The 18878-nt window shown below is 37.6% G+C and overlaps 2 protein-coding genes and 1 long non-coding RNA gene across 5 annotated transcripts; 1 reads left to right on the forward strand and 2 right to left on the reverse strand.

The window, feature by feature from the left end:
- The first annotated feature begins 299 nt into the window (after positions 1–299).
- On the forward strand, positions 300–18188 carry LOC123683280 (nuclear protein localization protein 4 homolog). Of its 2 annotated transcripts, none has more exons than XM_045622215.1 (10): positions 300–448; positions 571–825; positions 927–1373; positions 1451–1589; positions 1977–2303; positions 2695–2855; positions 15522–15728; positions 15825–16036; positions 17651–17813; positions 17870–18188. In XM_045622215.1, exons 1-9 carry the CDS (start codon positions 428–430, stop codon positions 17799–17801), a joined length of 1920 nt encoding a protein of 639 aa, XP_045478171.1. In that variant the 5' UTR covers positions 300–427; the 3' UTR covers positions 17802–17813; positions 17870–18188. The 2 variants fall into 2 exon arrangements, with proteins under 2 accessions (XP_045478171.1, XP_045478170.1); XM_045622214.1 differs by having other exon boundaries at positions 17651–17802.
- Positions 3236–13187, reverse strand: LOC123683281. Of its 2 annotated transcripts, none has more exons than XM_045622216.1 (5): positions 12768–13187; positions 8356–8696; positions 8080–8285; positions 7269–7551; positions 3236–7156 (listed from the first exon to the last, which is right to left on the reverse strand). In XM_045622216.1, exons 2-5 carry the CDS (start codon positions 8665–8667, stop codon positions 6299–6301), a joined length of 1659 nt encoding a protein of 552 aa, XP_045478172.1. In that variant the 5' UTR covers positions 8668–8696; positions 12768–13187; the 3' UTR covers positions 3236–6298. The 2 variants fall into 2 exon arrangements, with proteins under 2 accessions (XP_045478172.1, XP_045478173.1); XM_045622217.1 differs by lacking the exon at positions 12768–13187 and adding an exon at positions 12396–12748.
- Positions 13436–14059, reverse strand: LOC123683282. Its single transcript, XR_006747965.1, has 2 exons — positions 13691–14059; positions 13436–13611 (listed from the first exon to the last, which is right to left on the reverse strand). It is a non-coding gene; the product is annotated as an uncharacterized LOC123683282 (long non-coding RNA).
- Positions 18189–18878: the final 690 nt, after the last annotated feature.

The following is an 18878-nucleotide window of genomic DNA, read 5'->3' on the forward strand; positions in this document are numbered from 1 at the left end:
ATATAAATATAGTTATTTCTTTCAAGAAACATTTAGATCTAAAATGTTATGGTTGTGGAATTTTAGTTATTAAAATTACATCAAAAAATCAATCTTTTCTTTACCTTGTTAAAATCCCAGTTGAAATTAGTACTTTCACTAACTATAAAATGAAAGAAGCATTTGATGTTACTCTTCTTTGTTAACAAATAAAATTCAATACATGATTTATATTTGTAACAAATTTGAATTTTTGGCTGTTATTGAACTTCTGCAACGGCTATTTGACAAAAGAAGTTGACTCAGAATTCTATAGCAATTAATTAGTTGGATTCTATGCTTGAATAAAAAGTCAAGGTTGGCGAAAATGAAAATTATGACAAATAAACCTTGATATTGTCCTGATATCCATTCATGAGTATTGTATTATTTAAAAAATATTATTGAAATGTCCAGAGATAAAAACATGGTACGTTCATATATAAAAGACTGGTAATAATTAAGTACACTATTATCATCCCTATGGAATATTTGTTTTCCTAACCTCACTGTTCGACGATGACAAGATGATTTTATTTATATAATTTTCAGCTGTTGAGGATTCAATCTCCTGAAGGAACTAAAAGGGTAGAAATAGCTGCAAGTGACACTACGTTGAACTTGTACGAAAAAGTACATGATGTTTTCGACTTAAATAGTTTTGCTTTTGCTTTGTTCAAAGAACGTAACCAGAAACATGAAATTACCAGTAGTAAGAGCAGTACTCTTAGATATCACGGCCTTAGGCATGGAGATATGATCTATTTAGTTCCTATAAATGGAGCACTTTTATTTTCTACTAGTTCTGTAAGTATTTTCTTTGTTACAGAGTCATTTATGTATTTAAGCGAGTTGTTATAGATGGCAGTTGTCTATTTGGTATTATGACCAAATTATGTTAATTTTAGAATAATAGCAACCAATCTGGGGAGCCAGTAGTACCTCAAACATCTTCTACCTCAACTTCCTCCACTGGTAGACCTAGTAGTGCAGTTGGTTTAAGCAAGGCTTTGAGCAACATACAAGAAGATGAGGTTGATGTTCAGTTGAGTAAAATAGATGGTAAAATAAAGAGGAAACGCGATGAAAAACTGTGCCGTCACAATAGTAATGCAGCTTGTGTTCATTGTTCACCTTTAGAGCCCTTCGATGAGAATTTAATGAAAGAGCAGAATATCAAGCACTTGTCCTTCCATTCGTACATTCGGAAACTGACCAGTGGAGTAGATAGAGGAAAATTTCTGGCCCTCGAAGATATCTCATGTCGAATTAGGAACGGCTGTAAGGATCACCCCCCATGGCCTAAGGGTATTTGTTCAAAGTGCCAGCCTAGCGCTATCACCTTAAACCAACAGGTAGGTAACTAAAAAAATTCTATTTTTGATATTGTTTGGTGAGGGATGAAATATTGAATATTTATTCTTAATTTAAGGTGTACAGGCATGTGGACAATTTGACTTTTGAGAATACCAACCTGGTGGAGAAATTTTTGTATTACTGGAGAACCACTGGCCTTCAAAGGGTTGGTATTCTTTATGGAAATTACGAAATTCACGCAGATGTGCCTCTAGGTGAGTACAAATACTTGATAAAGTTATCCCAGAATGCCTTGAAAATTTCTAGGGGTTAAGGGGACCATTTTTGTTTATTTTAAAGCTGGTTAATGTTTTAAGACATAGATTTTTTCATAAAGAAGAATCAGCGTTAACGCCATCTTGTGGATTATTGCCGAACCAATGTAACTGTGGTTTGGGGAATAGTTTAGCGGGTTACCAATAGATGGCGTCAGCTTTCTATTTTAATTTATTGCAAAATTACTTTTGTTTTCCTTCATTATAGGTAATTAGCCGTGAGATTATTGCAAAATTGTTGGTATAGTTTTATTTTTTCGAGGATTATGTAGTTTTTTATGCCTGGTTTGTGTCAAAAAAATTTCCTTTCAATTTTTTTTTTTTCAGGTATAAGAGCGAACGTTGTAGCGATATATGAGCCCCCACAGGAAAGCACCCGGGATTCCGTACGTTTGGTCCAGGATCAGAAGGAGGAGTTGGTCGATCGGATAGCCGAAGCGTTGGACCTCAGGAGAGTAGGATGGATCTTCACCGATCTGGTACCGAAAGACTTGCAGAACGGGACAGTCAAGCACACAAGGAACATCGACAGTCACTTTTTATCCGCTCAAGAGTGCATTATGGCCGGTTTCTATCAAAATGCACATCCGAATCCCTGCAAATATTCTTCCAGCGGGTATTTCGGCTCTAAGTTTGTGACTGTGTGCGTTACAGGTGAGTGGGGGGAAAACTGAAGACTTTTGACTCAATATCGAATGCCAGGCTTTGATCCTAATGGGATTTGAACATTTATTTTCATGTGAATTGAAAATTTGCAAGATGTAGGTGCTATTTACATTTTTGTAGCAATTTTATGAGTCAAAGTAATTTTTACAATTGAATACTATTACATCACTTCGAATTTAAGTTTTCTGCATAATATTTTTCTGAGGACTCTTCATGCTAATTGAAATTATCCACTTTATGTTTCTTTGACTGAATATCGTTGGAAAATTTGTCAAATCGACTGATATTTTTTTAGTAGAGCCTGAATAACCAAAAAAATCATTTATTGTGCCCAAATTAAACAGGAGTCGAGTGAAGAATGGTCTAAATTTTCTTTCAGGTGATAAAAATAATCAAGTGATAATGGAAGGATACCAGGTGTCTAATCAGTGTATGGCTCTGGTTCGTGATAATTGCCTTCTACCCACTAAAGATTGTCCAGAATTGGGTTACGTCAGAGAATCTTCGGATAAGCAATATGTACCAGACGTTTATTATAAGGTAAGACTTTTTCTTCGTAACTACAGTACAAAATGCTCATTTGATCAAATTTGATAATACTAACTATTTCTTTGGATTCAATTAGATCTCAAGACAAATTTCCTAGAACATTACTTAATTTATAACCTTGAATGTCTGTCGGTATTCTAGCTTATGTCAAATGTGACATTTTGTGAGTGGTCAGTTAAATTAGGTTAGGTGAGGTGATCAAATTTGGTAATACTTACTAATTCTTTTGATTCAATTTGAGCAAAATTTCCTCGAACATTACCTAATTCATAACCTTGAATGTCTGTCGGTATTCTTTCTTGTGTCAAATGTGACATTTCGTGAGTTGTCAGTTGGATTAGGTTGGGTTAGGGTGTGAAATGAAAGAGTTCTCACAGTTGCGGAAAGTTATATATTTTGAAAACTAACCTGAAGTGGTAGGTACTTAGTTATCACAAATATTTAGTCAGGTAAAAGGCACAAACACTGGCTACATATATTTCGCATTAAAAGGGTAGAATTTGTTTCTCTTCAATAATTCTGTTTTTTTTTTTCCTGTCGAATGTTTACGGTCTGCAAAAACATGGTGTCAGTTAGCGATCTAATATTTGAGGTTTGACGGTCTGTAACTTTTGATGCATGGAGCATCCCTTCAGTGGCTTATCTTCCTTTTGTCTGATACCATGTTGATGCGTTTGTTCTATAGCTAATTCACTAACGTACAAGAACTATTGACTATAATGTTTTTCAAAACATTGTTCGATTCGATATTGGTAGCAATAGAGGTGTTCTTTGAATTGATGGATTAAAAACATTGAGTTGGATGATTTTTTTTTTATTATTGTATTTCTGTTTCTTGTCAATGCTACCAACATCATACCGAAAACGTCCATGTAACTCTACATCGATTATTTCTGACATTTAGACTTAACAATCAGGCGAATTGTGTTTTACGTTTTCAACTTCTAACACATTTAGGCTAAATTCACACATTTCAATTTTTTTGCATCAATTTTTTTACGAAATTTCACGCTGTCCTCGTTCATTTTCTCCGAGCTGATTTTGAAATTTTGTCGTTACACTATTCGATAGATGAAATTTTTTTTGTTTAGTTCGTTGTTTTCGACGGACTTTTTTATTGTTGAAGGAAGTACGAAAATTTTGTATTCGAAATTTCATATTTAAGGATGTATGTGTGTTAAGCATTCTCACTATTGGGACTTTTAAAGCCCAAAACAATGAACTACTACAACCATTTGCTTTCAGAAACGTTTCTGATATGTGTTGAATTTTTTTTTAACAATTTAAATGAATCTTAAAAAAAATTAATCAATTTGGGGTTTAACTAACAATTGTTTAAGTGTATGATGTAGTTCGAAATGATTTTCAGGATGATATTAATAATTCGATAATGGTAGTTAGTAAACAAATGAAAACTAACTTCAACGTTAAAATAAATTGTTTATTCATTAAAAATAACATTGAATAGCGCTAAACGTCCTCACTCCTCTATTTAAAAAAAATTCGTTCACATTTGCGCATAATTTCTCTCTAAAAATAATAATATTTACCCGAGGTAAAAATATAAAACTGTTTCATACAATAGAGATAATAATTAAAAAGATAAACATGAATAAAATTCTCAAACACGTTCAACAACTTATCGCTGTATTGGTAAATTCAATTTAATCAAGTGTATTTACCAACCCTAATAATATAAATTACACGTAAATTTTCGATCGATTTGCGAATTCTAAAGATTAAGTTTGAAGGAGAAGTTACAAACGAAAGTTATGAACATCGTAAGGTCATATATAAAAAAGTGTCTTACAAAAAGCTTTGGCTCTAACTTTCTGTATGTGATAAAAACATTGGTGAGGCTTCTCCAACTATCGTTTCTTGCGTTTCCTTTTACACTAGAATTGTTTCACGTGTTTGTGTAATGTAAATCTTCTATGAGTCAGTCTGTGTCCACTTATCGTGACTGTGAAATGCCTACGAAGCCCTGAATTGCTCAGAAACTGATAGCCGGGAAGCCTTTTTTGGTAGCAGGGCGTAAAAAACGGTCTCAATACGTTCCAAACGGGCTTACAAAATTATATTTCTGCCTAAAAAAAAATGGGCAAACCTGAAATTTCATTTTTTTGTACATGGGCTGGAGCCCTTTGCGAAATTTCAAGCTCACCACTATCCACTACGATTCCAAATTTACTCTGCTTACAAAAAATAGGTATCGGGAGATTTTTTTTGAAAAAATAGGGACAATTTGATATTTTCTATACTTCTCAGCTTTAACGATATTTACCCACCCTTTTCCCAAAAACTAATTTAAAATATAACGTCATTTAATGTACATTCATACGTAGACCTCTGTCTTTAAAACAAACAAAAAATAAAAGTGTAAAATCTGTCCGATATTTCGCTAATCTAACTTCGATAGAATTTTTTGCACGCATTTTAAGAAAATATAGGTTCTTTCGGAATACGATCTTTCTCACTTCTAAGACGGGTATTTGAATGTACAATTTTTTTTATATTTCAATTTCTCGAACCTCGCCCTCATAATATTTCACTACTTTTTATGCATAAGCTACATATAATTTTTTTTTATATAAACATCGATATATTTTTGTACATTTTTTTTTTCTCTTCGAAATTCTCTCGTAGAATTTATATTTAAGCACAGGTTTGATTCAACATCGATACTAAACGATTATTTTTAAAACGACGAAAGTTTCATGTTTGGCAGATCCGCTATATAGTTTTTTTTTTAATCATCTTTGAAAAGCTTCGCGAAAACACCTGAGATCCCATAGCGTTAAATACGTTTTATTTCAAATGATTTCTTTACGATTATCCGATATGTCAGTACTGGGGGTATTTAAGGAGAGGTTTCATCGTTCGCATCACCATATGAACAATTTCACTACGTGAAAATTGTAAGCAAGGTTGTAAGGGTTCGAAATTTGGACTTGCCATTCGAATATTACAAACGTTTGCCGCATATTAAGCATTTCACGTACGATACTTACAATTTTTACCGAATAATTACAAAAATTGTAAGCACTTTGTAGAGTTAGACTCTCAGTTGTATTTAATATCGATTTCTAGTTGCAACGGCATGATACTTACAATATTTTTCATCCTGAAAATAATTGTAAGCTTTTGGCATATATTGATATTTAGACTTTCACTCAAGCTGCTTACAATTTTATAATCACCGAGGAAAAATTGTAAGCCCGAATGGGCCTTTGAGGTTTGGACTTACTATTTGGAGTTGGGATACGTTTCGTTCATTTTACTCACGATGCTTACATTTTTTGTCGCTCTGAGGAAAAATTGTAATCCCGATTGGGTATTTTCGGATTCGGAAACCACCGCTATAGGCAGTTGGAAATCTGGAGCCTCGCTTACATTTTTTTGTTCGAACGATGAAACCTCCCGTTCCGGTGGACTTACAATTTCCCGCATTTGGCTATGAGAATGGTCTTCGTGGGTTTACCTGTCGTGTCGCCGTACGTACTTATCTTCTCGACTAGCTCTAAACCCTCGACCACGTGACCGAATATACCGGTGAATCCCCGCATCTCCTGCAGTATTATGCGGAACTGCGATCCCACCATGCCCATGTTGTCGTGGCGCTTCTGGGTGCGTCTCATTCCAACCGTGCCTCTCACTGCCAGCAGTTTGGTGTCGTCCGGCAGGAAGTAGGAGTCCTCGAAGATGGACCTGCCGCCACGTCCGTTGTTGAGCTCGAAGTCTCCGGTGATGACGCTTTCGCCTTCCCAACACTGAAAGATCTGGCAGCCCTTGTAGCCCATGCCCGCCTCTCCTGTCGTCAGCAGCCCGAAGTTCTTCGCCATCTTGGGCGCCACGTCAGCCCTAACCTCTATAACTATACGCCCAAGAGGCTGTCCGTTCACGTCCACGTTGAAGTAGTACAAGGGGCACATGTTCACCGGGTTGCGCATCTGCGGCGAGTGCACCAGGTTCTGGATGATGACGCTGTTGTCAGCGTACACTCCCTTAGGCGGCGGCAGCACCAGGTGCTGGTGCAACGGGTTCTGGTTGACGTAGTTGACCACCGGCGGCGTCGGTTGCAGCGTGTTGTGGTTGTGGTAGTCGAGACCGTTGTTCGCCGCGTTCTTGGCCATCATGTGCCTGGAGTAGAGCTGCGACATGCAGTAGTTGGCCAGGAACAGGATCGGGTTCTGCTGGGGCGGTGTCAGCAGTCTCGAGTTGCCGGGCAGCGCCACCTCGCCGTTGTGGATGTTCCCCACCGCCTGCTTCAGCAGCGGGTAGTCGAGGACCACCTGGAGGAAGAAGAAGAAAACCATAGAATTAAAAAATGTCATCTGTCAAAAAAGTTCTATGGTCTCGAAACATAGAGTTCTTTGAACCATAGATTTCAGTGCTTTTTCTTACCGTGGAGTTTCGGATGAGGTCGTCGAGCTGGCATTGTAGGTACATGTCTTGGTAGCGCATCTGGAACCGCTGCTTCTCCATGTTGACGTTGGCGCAGAGGTTGTGCACGTCGGTGAGCGTGTCGGCCATCGACAGGTTCAGTCTGAGCTTGGCCAGGTTCTCCCTGGTCTCGGTAACTTCGAAGTGGGCCACGTTGTTGGTGAGGTCGGCCTCTACGTGCGTCTTGAGCGTGACGCAGGCCTCGAGTACCTTCAGCAGGAATTCGCGCTGCTGTGAGGCCAGCCTGAGCAAAGAAGAAGAAAAATAATGCAGTCAGATGATGCTGTTCTGTGTTCTTGAACGTAATGTCATTCTGTTAGGTTAGGATGTTGTTTTTGATGGCGGTTATGATTCGGAACATCGATAGGGATAAGGCTTTTAAACTTGACTATTCTATTTTCAAAGTTTTCAGATTTTAGCCACATGAAAAGTTGAACTAGGGAAATTTAATTAGTCAAGAATGTTATTTACACCAATAAATTTCAACGGAGATCGGTATAACCGTAAAAATGTGAAAGTTAACGGTTAAGAAAGTCGTTATGATATAGTGTCAAATACGGTAGTTTTTATTTTATGATCGTAATAATAAATGACAGCTTGGATAACGAATTTAGTCGTTGGACCATCGATACTAAAATTTATACGACTTATCCAATGTTAACAAATCGTTTACATTTCTATGCTTCTGAATGAGGTTGAGTAAATAAGGATGCAGTTTTATGACCATAACATATCGTCGTAGGATTTGGATTACACTTCTATAATACTTTACCTCTGTATTTCGGAGAGCATCTTGGTCATCGAGGACAGGTCGACTTGTAGCTCGGTGATGAGCTGGTCTTTGGCGTCGTTCTGAGATTTGATCTGATGGTTCGAATGGTCGCTAGTCGTCGCGCACGCCCTGCACACGGGCGACGCGCATGTCGTGCACCACAGAGCCAGCGGCATCGCGTGCGTGTGGCAGTTCTCCGATATCACCTGGAAAATCGACGGGACCATAGAATCGGATCGGAGCGGTCCCCGAACCGGACCCTGGGGGTCGCCTTACCTTTGTGGTCTTCTCGCTGCTGCCGCCGCTGGTCGGGTTGGTGGAGAACAGCTTCAGTTGCGAGAAGTTCTTGGTGAGGCACAGGACCGGATTGTGGGTGGGCAGGCTTTCGGGGCCCAGCTCGCCCAGGTCCGTCTTCTTCCAGCAGTACACGCAGTACAGTTCCTTGGCGCTCTTGCTGAGGTTCGTCCTCATGCACTGCAGGCAGAAGTAGTGCTTGCACGAGAGGAGCTTCGGGCTCTGGTCGGTGTCGTTGAACTTCTTCTTGCAGAAGCCGCATAGCGTCAGTTCCTCTATTTCCGGCGATTCCATTTTGGGTTCACTCTTTGTATTCGATTTTTCTGCGGAAATACAGCATTATGATAGGAGTGTCTTAACTTAACCTTAAAAGCATGTGTGGCTCTGAGCGGGGTGCTCTTAACGTTGCAGGTACTTTTATAAATTTTTATCATAGGCTATTTTTTTGTTATACCTTTCTTTCAACTCTTGTTGATAAGGTTATGGGATGGTTTACTTAAGTGTCATAAATGGACGCCATGACACATACTCTAGATTCAAATTAGATAGAAAATAGTGCAATAATTCCCCTTAAAACTTGAGTTATTGTCAAAATAAGTTATTTTTCTTGAATAATAGAAGAGGTATCCCTGTAGCCATTCTCGTGGTTGAAGAAGAAGAAGAAGAAGGGATTTCGAAATCTGTCATCTATCCTATTATTCTCTGCTGACCATCTCGACACCATAGAATATTCGGCAGTTCCCTTTTCGATGTTTTCGCGAAACTTGATCCGTCTGTGACCTAACCTTTAATCCATCCCGAGTGGTGGGGGCGGCATCGTTAAAGAAATGAATTAATCAATGGAGCATCGCGTGATTAGGTGTTTTCTGTGGGAGAGACGAGTTGATTGGAAATGCGCTAGCTTTGTGTGGTGATAATTATAAAGGTGGGCGTTACGTTGGATAACCGGAGATAACGACTAATCAATGTAGCAGGGCCACATCGGATGGAATCGGCCTAAGTTGGCAGTTTCTTTGAACGAGACGAATTTCGGTGTCATCGAAATTTATGTTATCTCAGATGCGTTCTATGGTTACGTAGATCGGAACTCCCGATTGGGATCTTTTGATATCGATTGGTTCCTCATTTTTGGGGGAGGATTCTCGAACGGGAAGTCATAGAAATATGAAATTTTCAGGATATGTTCAGATCACGGTTGAGTTATTTCGATATTTTGTTTTTATGTTATTTTCAAAACTGCAGATTCGATCTTGATGAAATTTCTTATTTAGATGTAGTAAAATAACAACTTCAAGCTTCTTGCAGAATTTCATGTTGATCTTCATTATCTTTGGATGTTTTTCCCGTCAAGAATGTTCAACGATTGATTCAATTGACTAGAATTCCTGTACTTTCTTTGTTTCGCAACGGAATTTCAATTTCGTCGAAACTAAACACTGTTACCAACAGGCGAAAATTACTTCCGCCAGTTTTTCCTAACACGCTCTACATAACATCATTGTTATTTGGTACGGAGGCTGTTCACACCAAAACATATCTATCTGAATCACCTGGAATTCCTAATGGGACTTTCACCATTTAGCAGCTACGTATTTTATGTTATTGTCGATGCTTTTTCACGTACTCGTAACTTTATTATTTTGACATTCGTCATGGATTTGTTCTGTGACTCATTCGCTTTATGTCGTGAGCAAAATCATAGAGTTATTTTCACATTTGTGTGAATTTAATCAACTTTCATCGGCATGAATTCTTTCTGCCAAGTAGGAAAATTATCATGAAATTGTCAAGTTCGATGTTAATTATAGATTGGTTAACGTATTTTTTACGAATTATCCATCTTCCGAAAACTGATCAGCGAAGAAGCAAATTTTGACGTTCATCATAGATTTGTTTACATGAGTTTTCTATGAATTATTCTATCGAGTAAGGAAACACAGAATTTTTGAATTGATTGGCATATGTTTTCTATGTATTATTCAGTGCGAAAATCCCTGTCAAGCAGATAAACATAGAGTTATAGTTATTTTGACAATCGTCGCGAATTAAACGTGTTTGTGTTCTATTAATCATTCCAAAATTCCGGCTGTCAAGTGGGAAAACACAGAATACGTTGCACCGTTAACAGGTGCATCGACGTGCGATTTTTTATAGGTCAACAGTCGTGCCAAAGGGACTACAGGCCGGTGTTTGGGTAATTTCGACGTCCCGGCTGCGCTTGGCGCCCAAAACGGGCCCATGATTCAAAACAAAATCGAATCGACAAGTGGCACCGGGGCGACGTTGCCCCGTCTCCTCGATTTTTCTTAGATCGGAGGGAAAAAGTCTTGGATGTTTTTTTTTTGTTGTTCGCGTTATCGAGAACGTTTGACGTCACGATTTTTATGTATCACTCAATTATTGAGGACGGTGTCGAAGTGCGTATCGTGAAGTTTCCGACGAAGATCGATCGTGTTTGTTTTGGTTAATTATGTAAATATTTTGAGAGAATGGACAGGATCATCGAGGCTGATGGGACTTTATGTTTTGCGTTAATTTCGACGCGTTGAGCTTCCGAGTGACGTTGTTGAGTTTGTTTTCGATGTAATAATCGTGTTTGTTGATGCTATCGTTTTTTTTTTCGAGGAATTCCATTTGATTGATTAGTTGGCGTGGAAATATCGTATACGAAAGTTTTGATAGAATTTTTCGCTCTTTCTTTTCGAGTGAAAAACTCTTCGCGTAATTTTTTTCATAACCCCAATGTTCGAAGTTATTCGAAAAAAAAAATTTTCTTGGGGAATTTTATTTTTTTGATAGATTTGCTTAGAAATTTAGTTTTTAAAGAGAAGTATGAAAGCTTTGACAATTTTGAAAATTTTCCACTTTCTTTTTCTAAATGAATTTTGCTTTAATTTCAATTTTCGATGACGTTGGAAAAAACTATTCTGATAACAAATCTCACAGTAAATTTTTTCACAAATGAAATGATTATTCGATTGTTAGCGTTCGAAATGGATCGATTGAATTCTCAAACTGAGAGTCAATTGAATCGATCAATCAATTGAGTTTCGATGATAGATTTTATTAGCCAGCCAAGGGACAATAATAAATCAGAATCAATGAACTATACTCTGTTACAATATTTATTCCAATGGTCTTGGGTTCTTTAATATAATTTGAGAAAATTTTCAATGTTTTCTGTACATCTGTATGCGTGATACTCTAATTCAAATGTTTCTTCTCTTCTGTGTCTCTATTTTCCAATTAGGTATTCAATTTGTTCAAATTACCACCAATAAACATCCATTTCTATGTTTTTTCAAGAAGCATAGATTATTAGATCAATTCTATGCATCTTACACATAAAAATAATAAAATATAGGTTTTCTATGGACATATCGACATTCTTTCGAATATTTGTTCTTTTCTCATAATAATAGAAATATAACCTTGCACCTATTATAATAATAATAGAATTGAAATCTTCGTGTATATTGACCTTGTTGAATAACTTTTTTCATATGCGTCTTTTCGTTGAAATTGGAACATAATAAACTCAAATTACTGCTAATTAACATTTAATTTGATGTTGTTTTTGAATGCATCGAGATTTGTTGAGATCTATTCCTGTTTTGAAGAATTTTAATAATATGAGATACCTGTTGTAAATATTCTACTCTCAATTATCGCTAGATAATATGTATTTTTGAAAAGCATACTCTATGCATGTAGCTATGACATTTCTATGAATATCAGATCTTCTTTTTCTACTTTTCGATGCTCGTTCAAACATTTTCATCTGAATAAATAGAATAGAATTCACTAAAACTATCATTAAGCATTGATCTTGATGTTGATCTCTCAAGGTGAATTATGTTTCATAGAAAATTACAATACAATTAAGATCCTCTGTGCGTGTTCTTTTTTTTTTCAAGTTGGAATTCAAATTACACCTAAATTACTGCCTAGCCGACAGATCTACGTACCCAGTAGATCGTCTATTATACTGATAGATTCAGAGAGAACTGTTGAATACATACAGCGTAATAAATTCGACAACAGAGGAATCCTTATGTCATCGTCGGATCTCGCCAGATCGTAAACTAACAAAAAATCCGTTCAGGAATCCCAACATCTCGCCTGTCGACTCCCAGCAGTCGGTCAGAAGATCGATTCGTTATCGTCGTTTTACGTAACAATTGCAATTGTAACGAAAAAAAAAACACGATGTTTCACCAAAACAAGGCGCGAGCCGGCAACGTCGCCGTCACCTGCCAGCCAACCGGACGGCCTCACCAAAAGTCACGGCCTGCTCCGCGATGATAGCGACGCACTCACTCGCAGAGGGAAAGAGGACGGAAGACAAAAGGAACACACAAACGTCAGAATTTATTCAACGATCAACAGCTTACCGTTTTCTTTTCTCTATATTTTTTTCGTTTCGTTATACGAGGATGGTGGGTTGGAGAAGAAGAAGCGTTGTTTTTTCGTCGTCAGCACAGCCTTTGTCAGATCGTGTTCCACAGATAACTTAAATAACATCGGTTTTGGTCGGGTGTCGGATTCTATGATTATTATAAACGAACTTCGGTGTCGTCTTAGCCTACTTGGTTTCCTTCGAGCGGCGGTTGTTTACGTTCGCCCTGGTTTGTTTTTTTTTTGTACTGTTCACACTTGCGAGAGTCGCCGCGACGTCGTGTTTATTACATAATTCGTTCGGACGCCCGGCGTCGGTTTTTTCGCGACGGGGGCCCTTGCCGTCGTCGTTTTTGGTCGTCAGACGAGGAGGGCCTGGTAACGAGCATCGTTTTGCCACATCATGTTAGCGACTGGCGCAGATAGGGATGCAAGCAAAGTATCGATACTTCGAAAGTATCGATACTTTCGTTTCGATACCAAGTAATTTTGGCATCGATACTTTGAATGCGATACTTACTTGGTATCGATACTTCAAATCCGGGTATCGGTTAAGTACCTTATCTCGGTAATGTAGGTTTCCACTAAAAAGCGCCATCTGTTATTTTGTAAGAGAACCGGCATAATAATAACATTTGATAATACATCAAATAAAATATTGGGAGGATACTAAAAATGTATTTCCTAAGCTGTATAAGGTTGGAATCAAATACATGTGTTTGGTGGCAACCTCGGTTCCATCTGAAAGGCTTTTTTCAAAAGCTGGTGCCACTTTAGTTCAAAATAGAAACAGGCTTCTTGGAAAACGATTAGGAAAACTGTTGTTTCTAAATTCTATTCCTGAAAGTGAATGGTTTTGAGTTCTAAACTTGTTAGTTCATATTTTCATTAATTTTTTTCATTTCTATTATATACCTACCACATTTTCAGTTTTTTATATTTTTGCAATAAAATTCATAATACTTTAATGAATTTCTTTCTTGCCCACATAAAACATTATAACCAAAGGTAAAAAAGAGATGATTTTGAGCAATGAGCAACTTAATATTTAGAATTTCGATGTTTTGATCATTTGAGGAATGAGGTTAGATCTAAATAATAAATAATGCAGGATAACTTTCATCATAGAATATGTTATTGTATGTTCTGCGAATTTTGTTTTGAAGTATCGATACTTCGATACTTCATGGTATCGATACTTTTGAAACAAGTATTCAAGTAGTATCGATACCTTAGTGTGAAGTATCGAATGAGTACATGGTATCGATACCTTCTGGGTATCGTTGCATCCCTAGGCGCAGATCGGCCTGCGACGTCGTCCGATCGGCTTACTTCGTCGCAGTCGATGGTTGTGTGGGGAGATTGCGCGGGAAACGCTAAAGGGGGCAGTGGCGTCGCTCGACGGTGGTAGGCGGGAAAAATCGTTGTTGGTGTTTTGGATCGGGATTTCGCAGGCTTATGTAGGTTTTTTATGAGCAGTGTTGCCAATTGTAGGGATTTTAAGGTTTTTTGAGGAATTAAGCATCCAAAAGGGAATTTTCCAAGATTTTATTTTTTGATAGGGGAAATTGAACAATGTTTTTTATGTACCTTTTTATACAGAGTGAGTCAATAGTGCTCGAAGTTTTGGGAAGGACCAGGCAACAGCCTAATGGAAATATTGTCACCGGTTAATTTTTCCGAATTTATCGTATTTTGTGAAACATGACCTCCTGAAGATTAAAGTCTGGTCCAAATTAATCTCATGACTAGTTTTCGAGATACAGGGTGTCGAAGTTGGAAAATGGCATCTCTTAAAAGTAACATTTCGAATGAAACACCCAAAAGGTGACGATTTTAGACTGGTTTTCAATAAAAATTATTGTTAGATACGGGGTGAATCAAATATCATTCAACCTGAAATTGGTTTAGTTTATAATTCACCCTGTACTTAAGAAAGTCATCCTTGGAATTTTTCAATATTTTGTCATTACTCTTAGTTCGAGTACAGTATTATAATGCAAAACCGTATTACCTTTGCTATGACCAGTTTTTGAGATACATAGGGATATTATATTAACAGGCCAATTTAGAGGTCCCCAGTCTACCATAGTTAAACACATTTTTTTTTGGAAAAAATCGATTTTATTATTCAACATAGTTGCCTTCGAGGGCGATACAGCGATTAAAGCGATCTTCCAACTTTTCGATACCATTTTGTAGTACGATTTGTCTTTCGCTTCAAAATAGGCCTCAGTTTCGGCGATTACTTCTTCATTGGCGCTGAATTTCTTTCCAGCGGGCATTCTTTTGAGGTCTGAGAACAGGAAAAAGTCGCTGGGGTCAGATCTGGAGAATACGGTGAATTCAGAAGCAATTCGGAGCCCAATTCATGCAATTTCGCCATTGTTTTTGATTTGAGACACGACGCATTGTCTTGATGAAACGCACCTTTTTTTTCTTCAAATGGGGTTGTTTTTTAACGATTTCATCCTTTAAACGATCCAATAACGCTATATAATAATCACTGTTGATGGTCTGGCCCTTTTAGAGGTAATCAATGAATATTATACCTTGCGCATTCCTGAATACTGATGCCATAACCTTGCCAGCTGACTGTTATGTTTTTACTCGCTTTGGATTCGGTTTATTGCAGGTTTTTATTGCTTTTGATCGATTGTGAGCTCGCGCCGCTAATTTCTGAAAGGACTTCCCTCCGTCATCTCCATAAAAATTTTTTTTTGCTTTAACTTATTGTTTCAATTTTTCAGGAGAAGGATTCTTATGGCAACGAAGTGTCCAGGATAGCCAGACCTCTGCCTGTCGAATACCTTCTGGTGGACGTGCCTGCTTCTACTCCAAACACTCCGCAGTATAGTTTCAATCCAGATCCAACAAAAGAGCCTTTCCCCGTCGAAAATCGTATGATAGATACGCAGTTGCAAGATTTCAACGCCCTCTCTCAATATTTATCTCAGGTAAGAAAAAGAACCCTAGTTAAAAATCTGTGATATCAAGATTTTGCGTCGGTGGTTCATATTCTATGACTAAATATTTTTCTTCTTCTTCTCCAGTTTGGACAGGAACAATTTTTCACTGCCATCAGCGATTTCCACCTACTCCTGTATATCGCAGCAATGGATATGTTACCCATGCATGACTGCATGGGGCCTCTTTTGGAGGCTATCAGGACAAAGAACGTCGAATTAGCCGAAGAGTGGTCTAGATCAGAGCAATGGGCTACGGTGGAACAATTGATAGCTGCTAGTTCTCCCCCACCCTCCAGGTATATTTATACGTTTACAAATAATCTTGAATACACTGCAAAATAGCAAGGCCTATAAGTGTGTTGAACTAACAGAACCCTGCTCAGAAATTTGGTTGTCTTTCTTGAGTTCTTATGTAAACTGAACTTTAAAAGCCTTAAGAGCTATGTCTTTTTGCAAAATACGGTTTGATGTCGTTTGTGGAATGTCTATTAGGCCAATTGAAAAGTCCCCGGTCTGATGCACAGATGGCGGTGCTAGTATTAAATACTGATGTTTAGTTAGTACCAACCTTCAAACGATATGTGTCAAAATTTGACAGTAGTCCGACCATTAGTTTGTGAGATATTGCGTTTTGACTGTAGCTACTTTTGTTATTTGAAAAAAGATGAAAAAAAAATAATTTCTTGTGCTGATAAAACATTGCTTTTTGAAGGGAAAAATACAGTTGAAGCAAAATCTTGGCTTGATGAAGAGTTTCCGGGGTCTGCGCCAGGAAAATCAACCATCATTGATTGGTATGCTAAGTTCAAACGTGGTGAAATGAGCACCGAAGACGGCGAACGCAGTGGACGCCCAAAAGAGGCTGTCACCGACGAAAAAATAAAAAAAGTTCACAAAATAATTTTGATTGACCGTAAAGTGAAGTAGATCGAGATAGCAGACATCATATCATTCACGAATAATTGTACATGAGAAAGCTGTGTGCAAAATGGGTGCAGCGCGAGCTCACAATCGATCAAAAGCAAAAACGTGTTAATGATTCTGAGCAGTGTTTGAAGCTGTTCAAGTGCAGTAAATCTTAATTTTTGCGTCGATATTTAACAATGGATTAAACATGGCTCCATCATTTCTCTTCGGAGCCCAATCGACAGTCAGCTGAGTGGACTGCACACGATGAACCGAATCCAAAGCGAGGAGAAACACAACATTCAGCTGACAAGGTTATGGCATCAGTATTCTGGGATGCGTAAGGTTTAATATTCATTGATTACCTACAAAAAAACCAGATCATCAACAGCGATTATTATACAGCGTTATTGGATCGTTTAAAGAATGAAATCTTTGAAAAATGGCCCCATTTGAAGAAAAAAAAGGTTCTGTTTCATCAAGACAATGCGCCGTGTCAGAAATCAATGAAAACAATGGCAAAATTGCATGAATTGGTCTTCGAATTGCTTCTGCATCCACCGTATTCGCCAGATCTGGCCCCCAGCGACTTTTTCCTGTTCTCAGACCTCAAAAAAATGCTCGCTGGTAAGAAATTTAGCGCCAATGAAAAAGAAATCGCGAAACTGAGGCCTATTTTTAAGCAAAAGACAAATCGTACTACAAAAATGTATCGTCCTTGAAGGCAACTATGTTGTCTAATAAAATCGAATTTTACCAAAAAAATGTGTTTTACTATGGTAGACCGGGGACTTTTCAATTGGCCTGTTAATTCCCAAGATCGACAAAGAATCGACTTGTTTCGTTCCATTTTCAGTAATGGAGTAGTTTTTACTTGTCAAATGTCAAAAGGTGACAGCTTCAAATGTCAAAACTGTCCAGATAGCGAGCCATTCAAAATGAAACCTCTTATTCGTATGCATTGTTCTTTTCGATTTGTATCACTCGATGAATTTTATTTACAGGCCAGGTAGTGTAGCCGCTGGCGGCGTCTCAGTTGGCGTTGGAGCATCTCCGAATGGTCCAAAATGGACTTGTTCCATTTGTACCTATCTTAATAGAATGGACTTGGCTGAATGTGAGATGTGCAGCTCACCGCGTATGATGGATCTTTAAGGTAATAAAGAGGTGAAAACGAACTTCCCTGACAGTTTTATTCGAATTGTCTGGTTTCTTTTTTGCAGAATACTCCGGATCATGCTTGAGATGACATTGTAGACACTTTTTTTCTGTAATAAACAATGATGTCACGTTTTGGACTCTTAACATTAGTTTATTTATTCGATTTTAGTTCGTTTATAAATTTCCTTTAAGCTTCAGATGTTTACTTTATTCTAGCCAGTTGGTCGAAGTTCTAAAACTAACTAAAAGCCTGGAGATTTTTTTTTTAATTGGGAAGGATGTTTCCTCAAGAGTTTATGTATATAAGTTTTGTTGACTTTGAGTTTCAACAATTTTTGTCATCTAAGATGGCTTATTGAAATAAAGAGAATTGAACAGAAATATGTGGTTTTTTTTCTAATTTATCCTTGGAAAAATTTGAAGAAGCAAAGTTTTTGGATTTACAATTTACAAATCTGACATTAGTTTTCGCATTTCGTGGAAAAATTTTCAGATGGTTTGTTTGATTGCATTAATAATACGATCAAGGTCTGATACAGATCTGGTGAAACTCGAATTATGCCAATTTTTTAAAAAAATCGTAAATTTAATTCATTAGACGCCATCTGTCGGCATTTTACTTAACTAATTATTTCCGCGGCCTAACAAGTATAGAATCCTGTAATTTTTACCTCCACACCTAAACCTGGTTTGAGCTATTCTTCGCAGATGGCACCCCGAGTCCTAGAAAAAAATCCTTTTAGGAAAATTTCACTAGAAGATTTTAAAGCCGGATTTGCTTCAAAATTTGATATAATGAGGAAATCTTGATGCTTAATACCAATTTGCAATCACATAAATCCTAGGATGACTGTGAACCGAGATATCGAGCGTTTTGTGGGATTTTTTTGAAGAAAAAATTAGCTGCGGAGGATATTCAAAAAATGGTTACATGAAGAATTTTTGATTCTCAATATTACCCTATCATCGGTTTCTTCCTAACACTCCCCAAAGTTGAGATATTGCGAGTTTTGTAGAAAAATAGTGCTTTAAACGTGTAGAGAAATTTTTCTGATCGGAATAGATGCCTGA

Source organism: Harmonia axyridis, chromosome 6 (genome assembly GCF_914767665.1).
Source record: "Harmonia axyridis chromosome 6, icHarAxyr1.1, whole genome shotgun sequence".
NCBI lineage: Eukaryota > Metazoa > Arthropoda > Insecta > Coleoptera > Coccinellidae > Harmonia > Harmonia axyridis.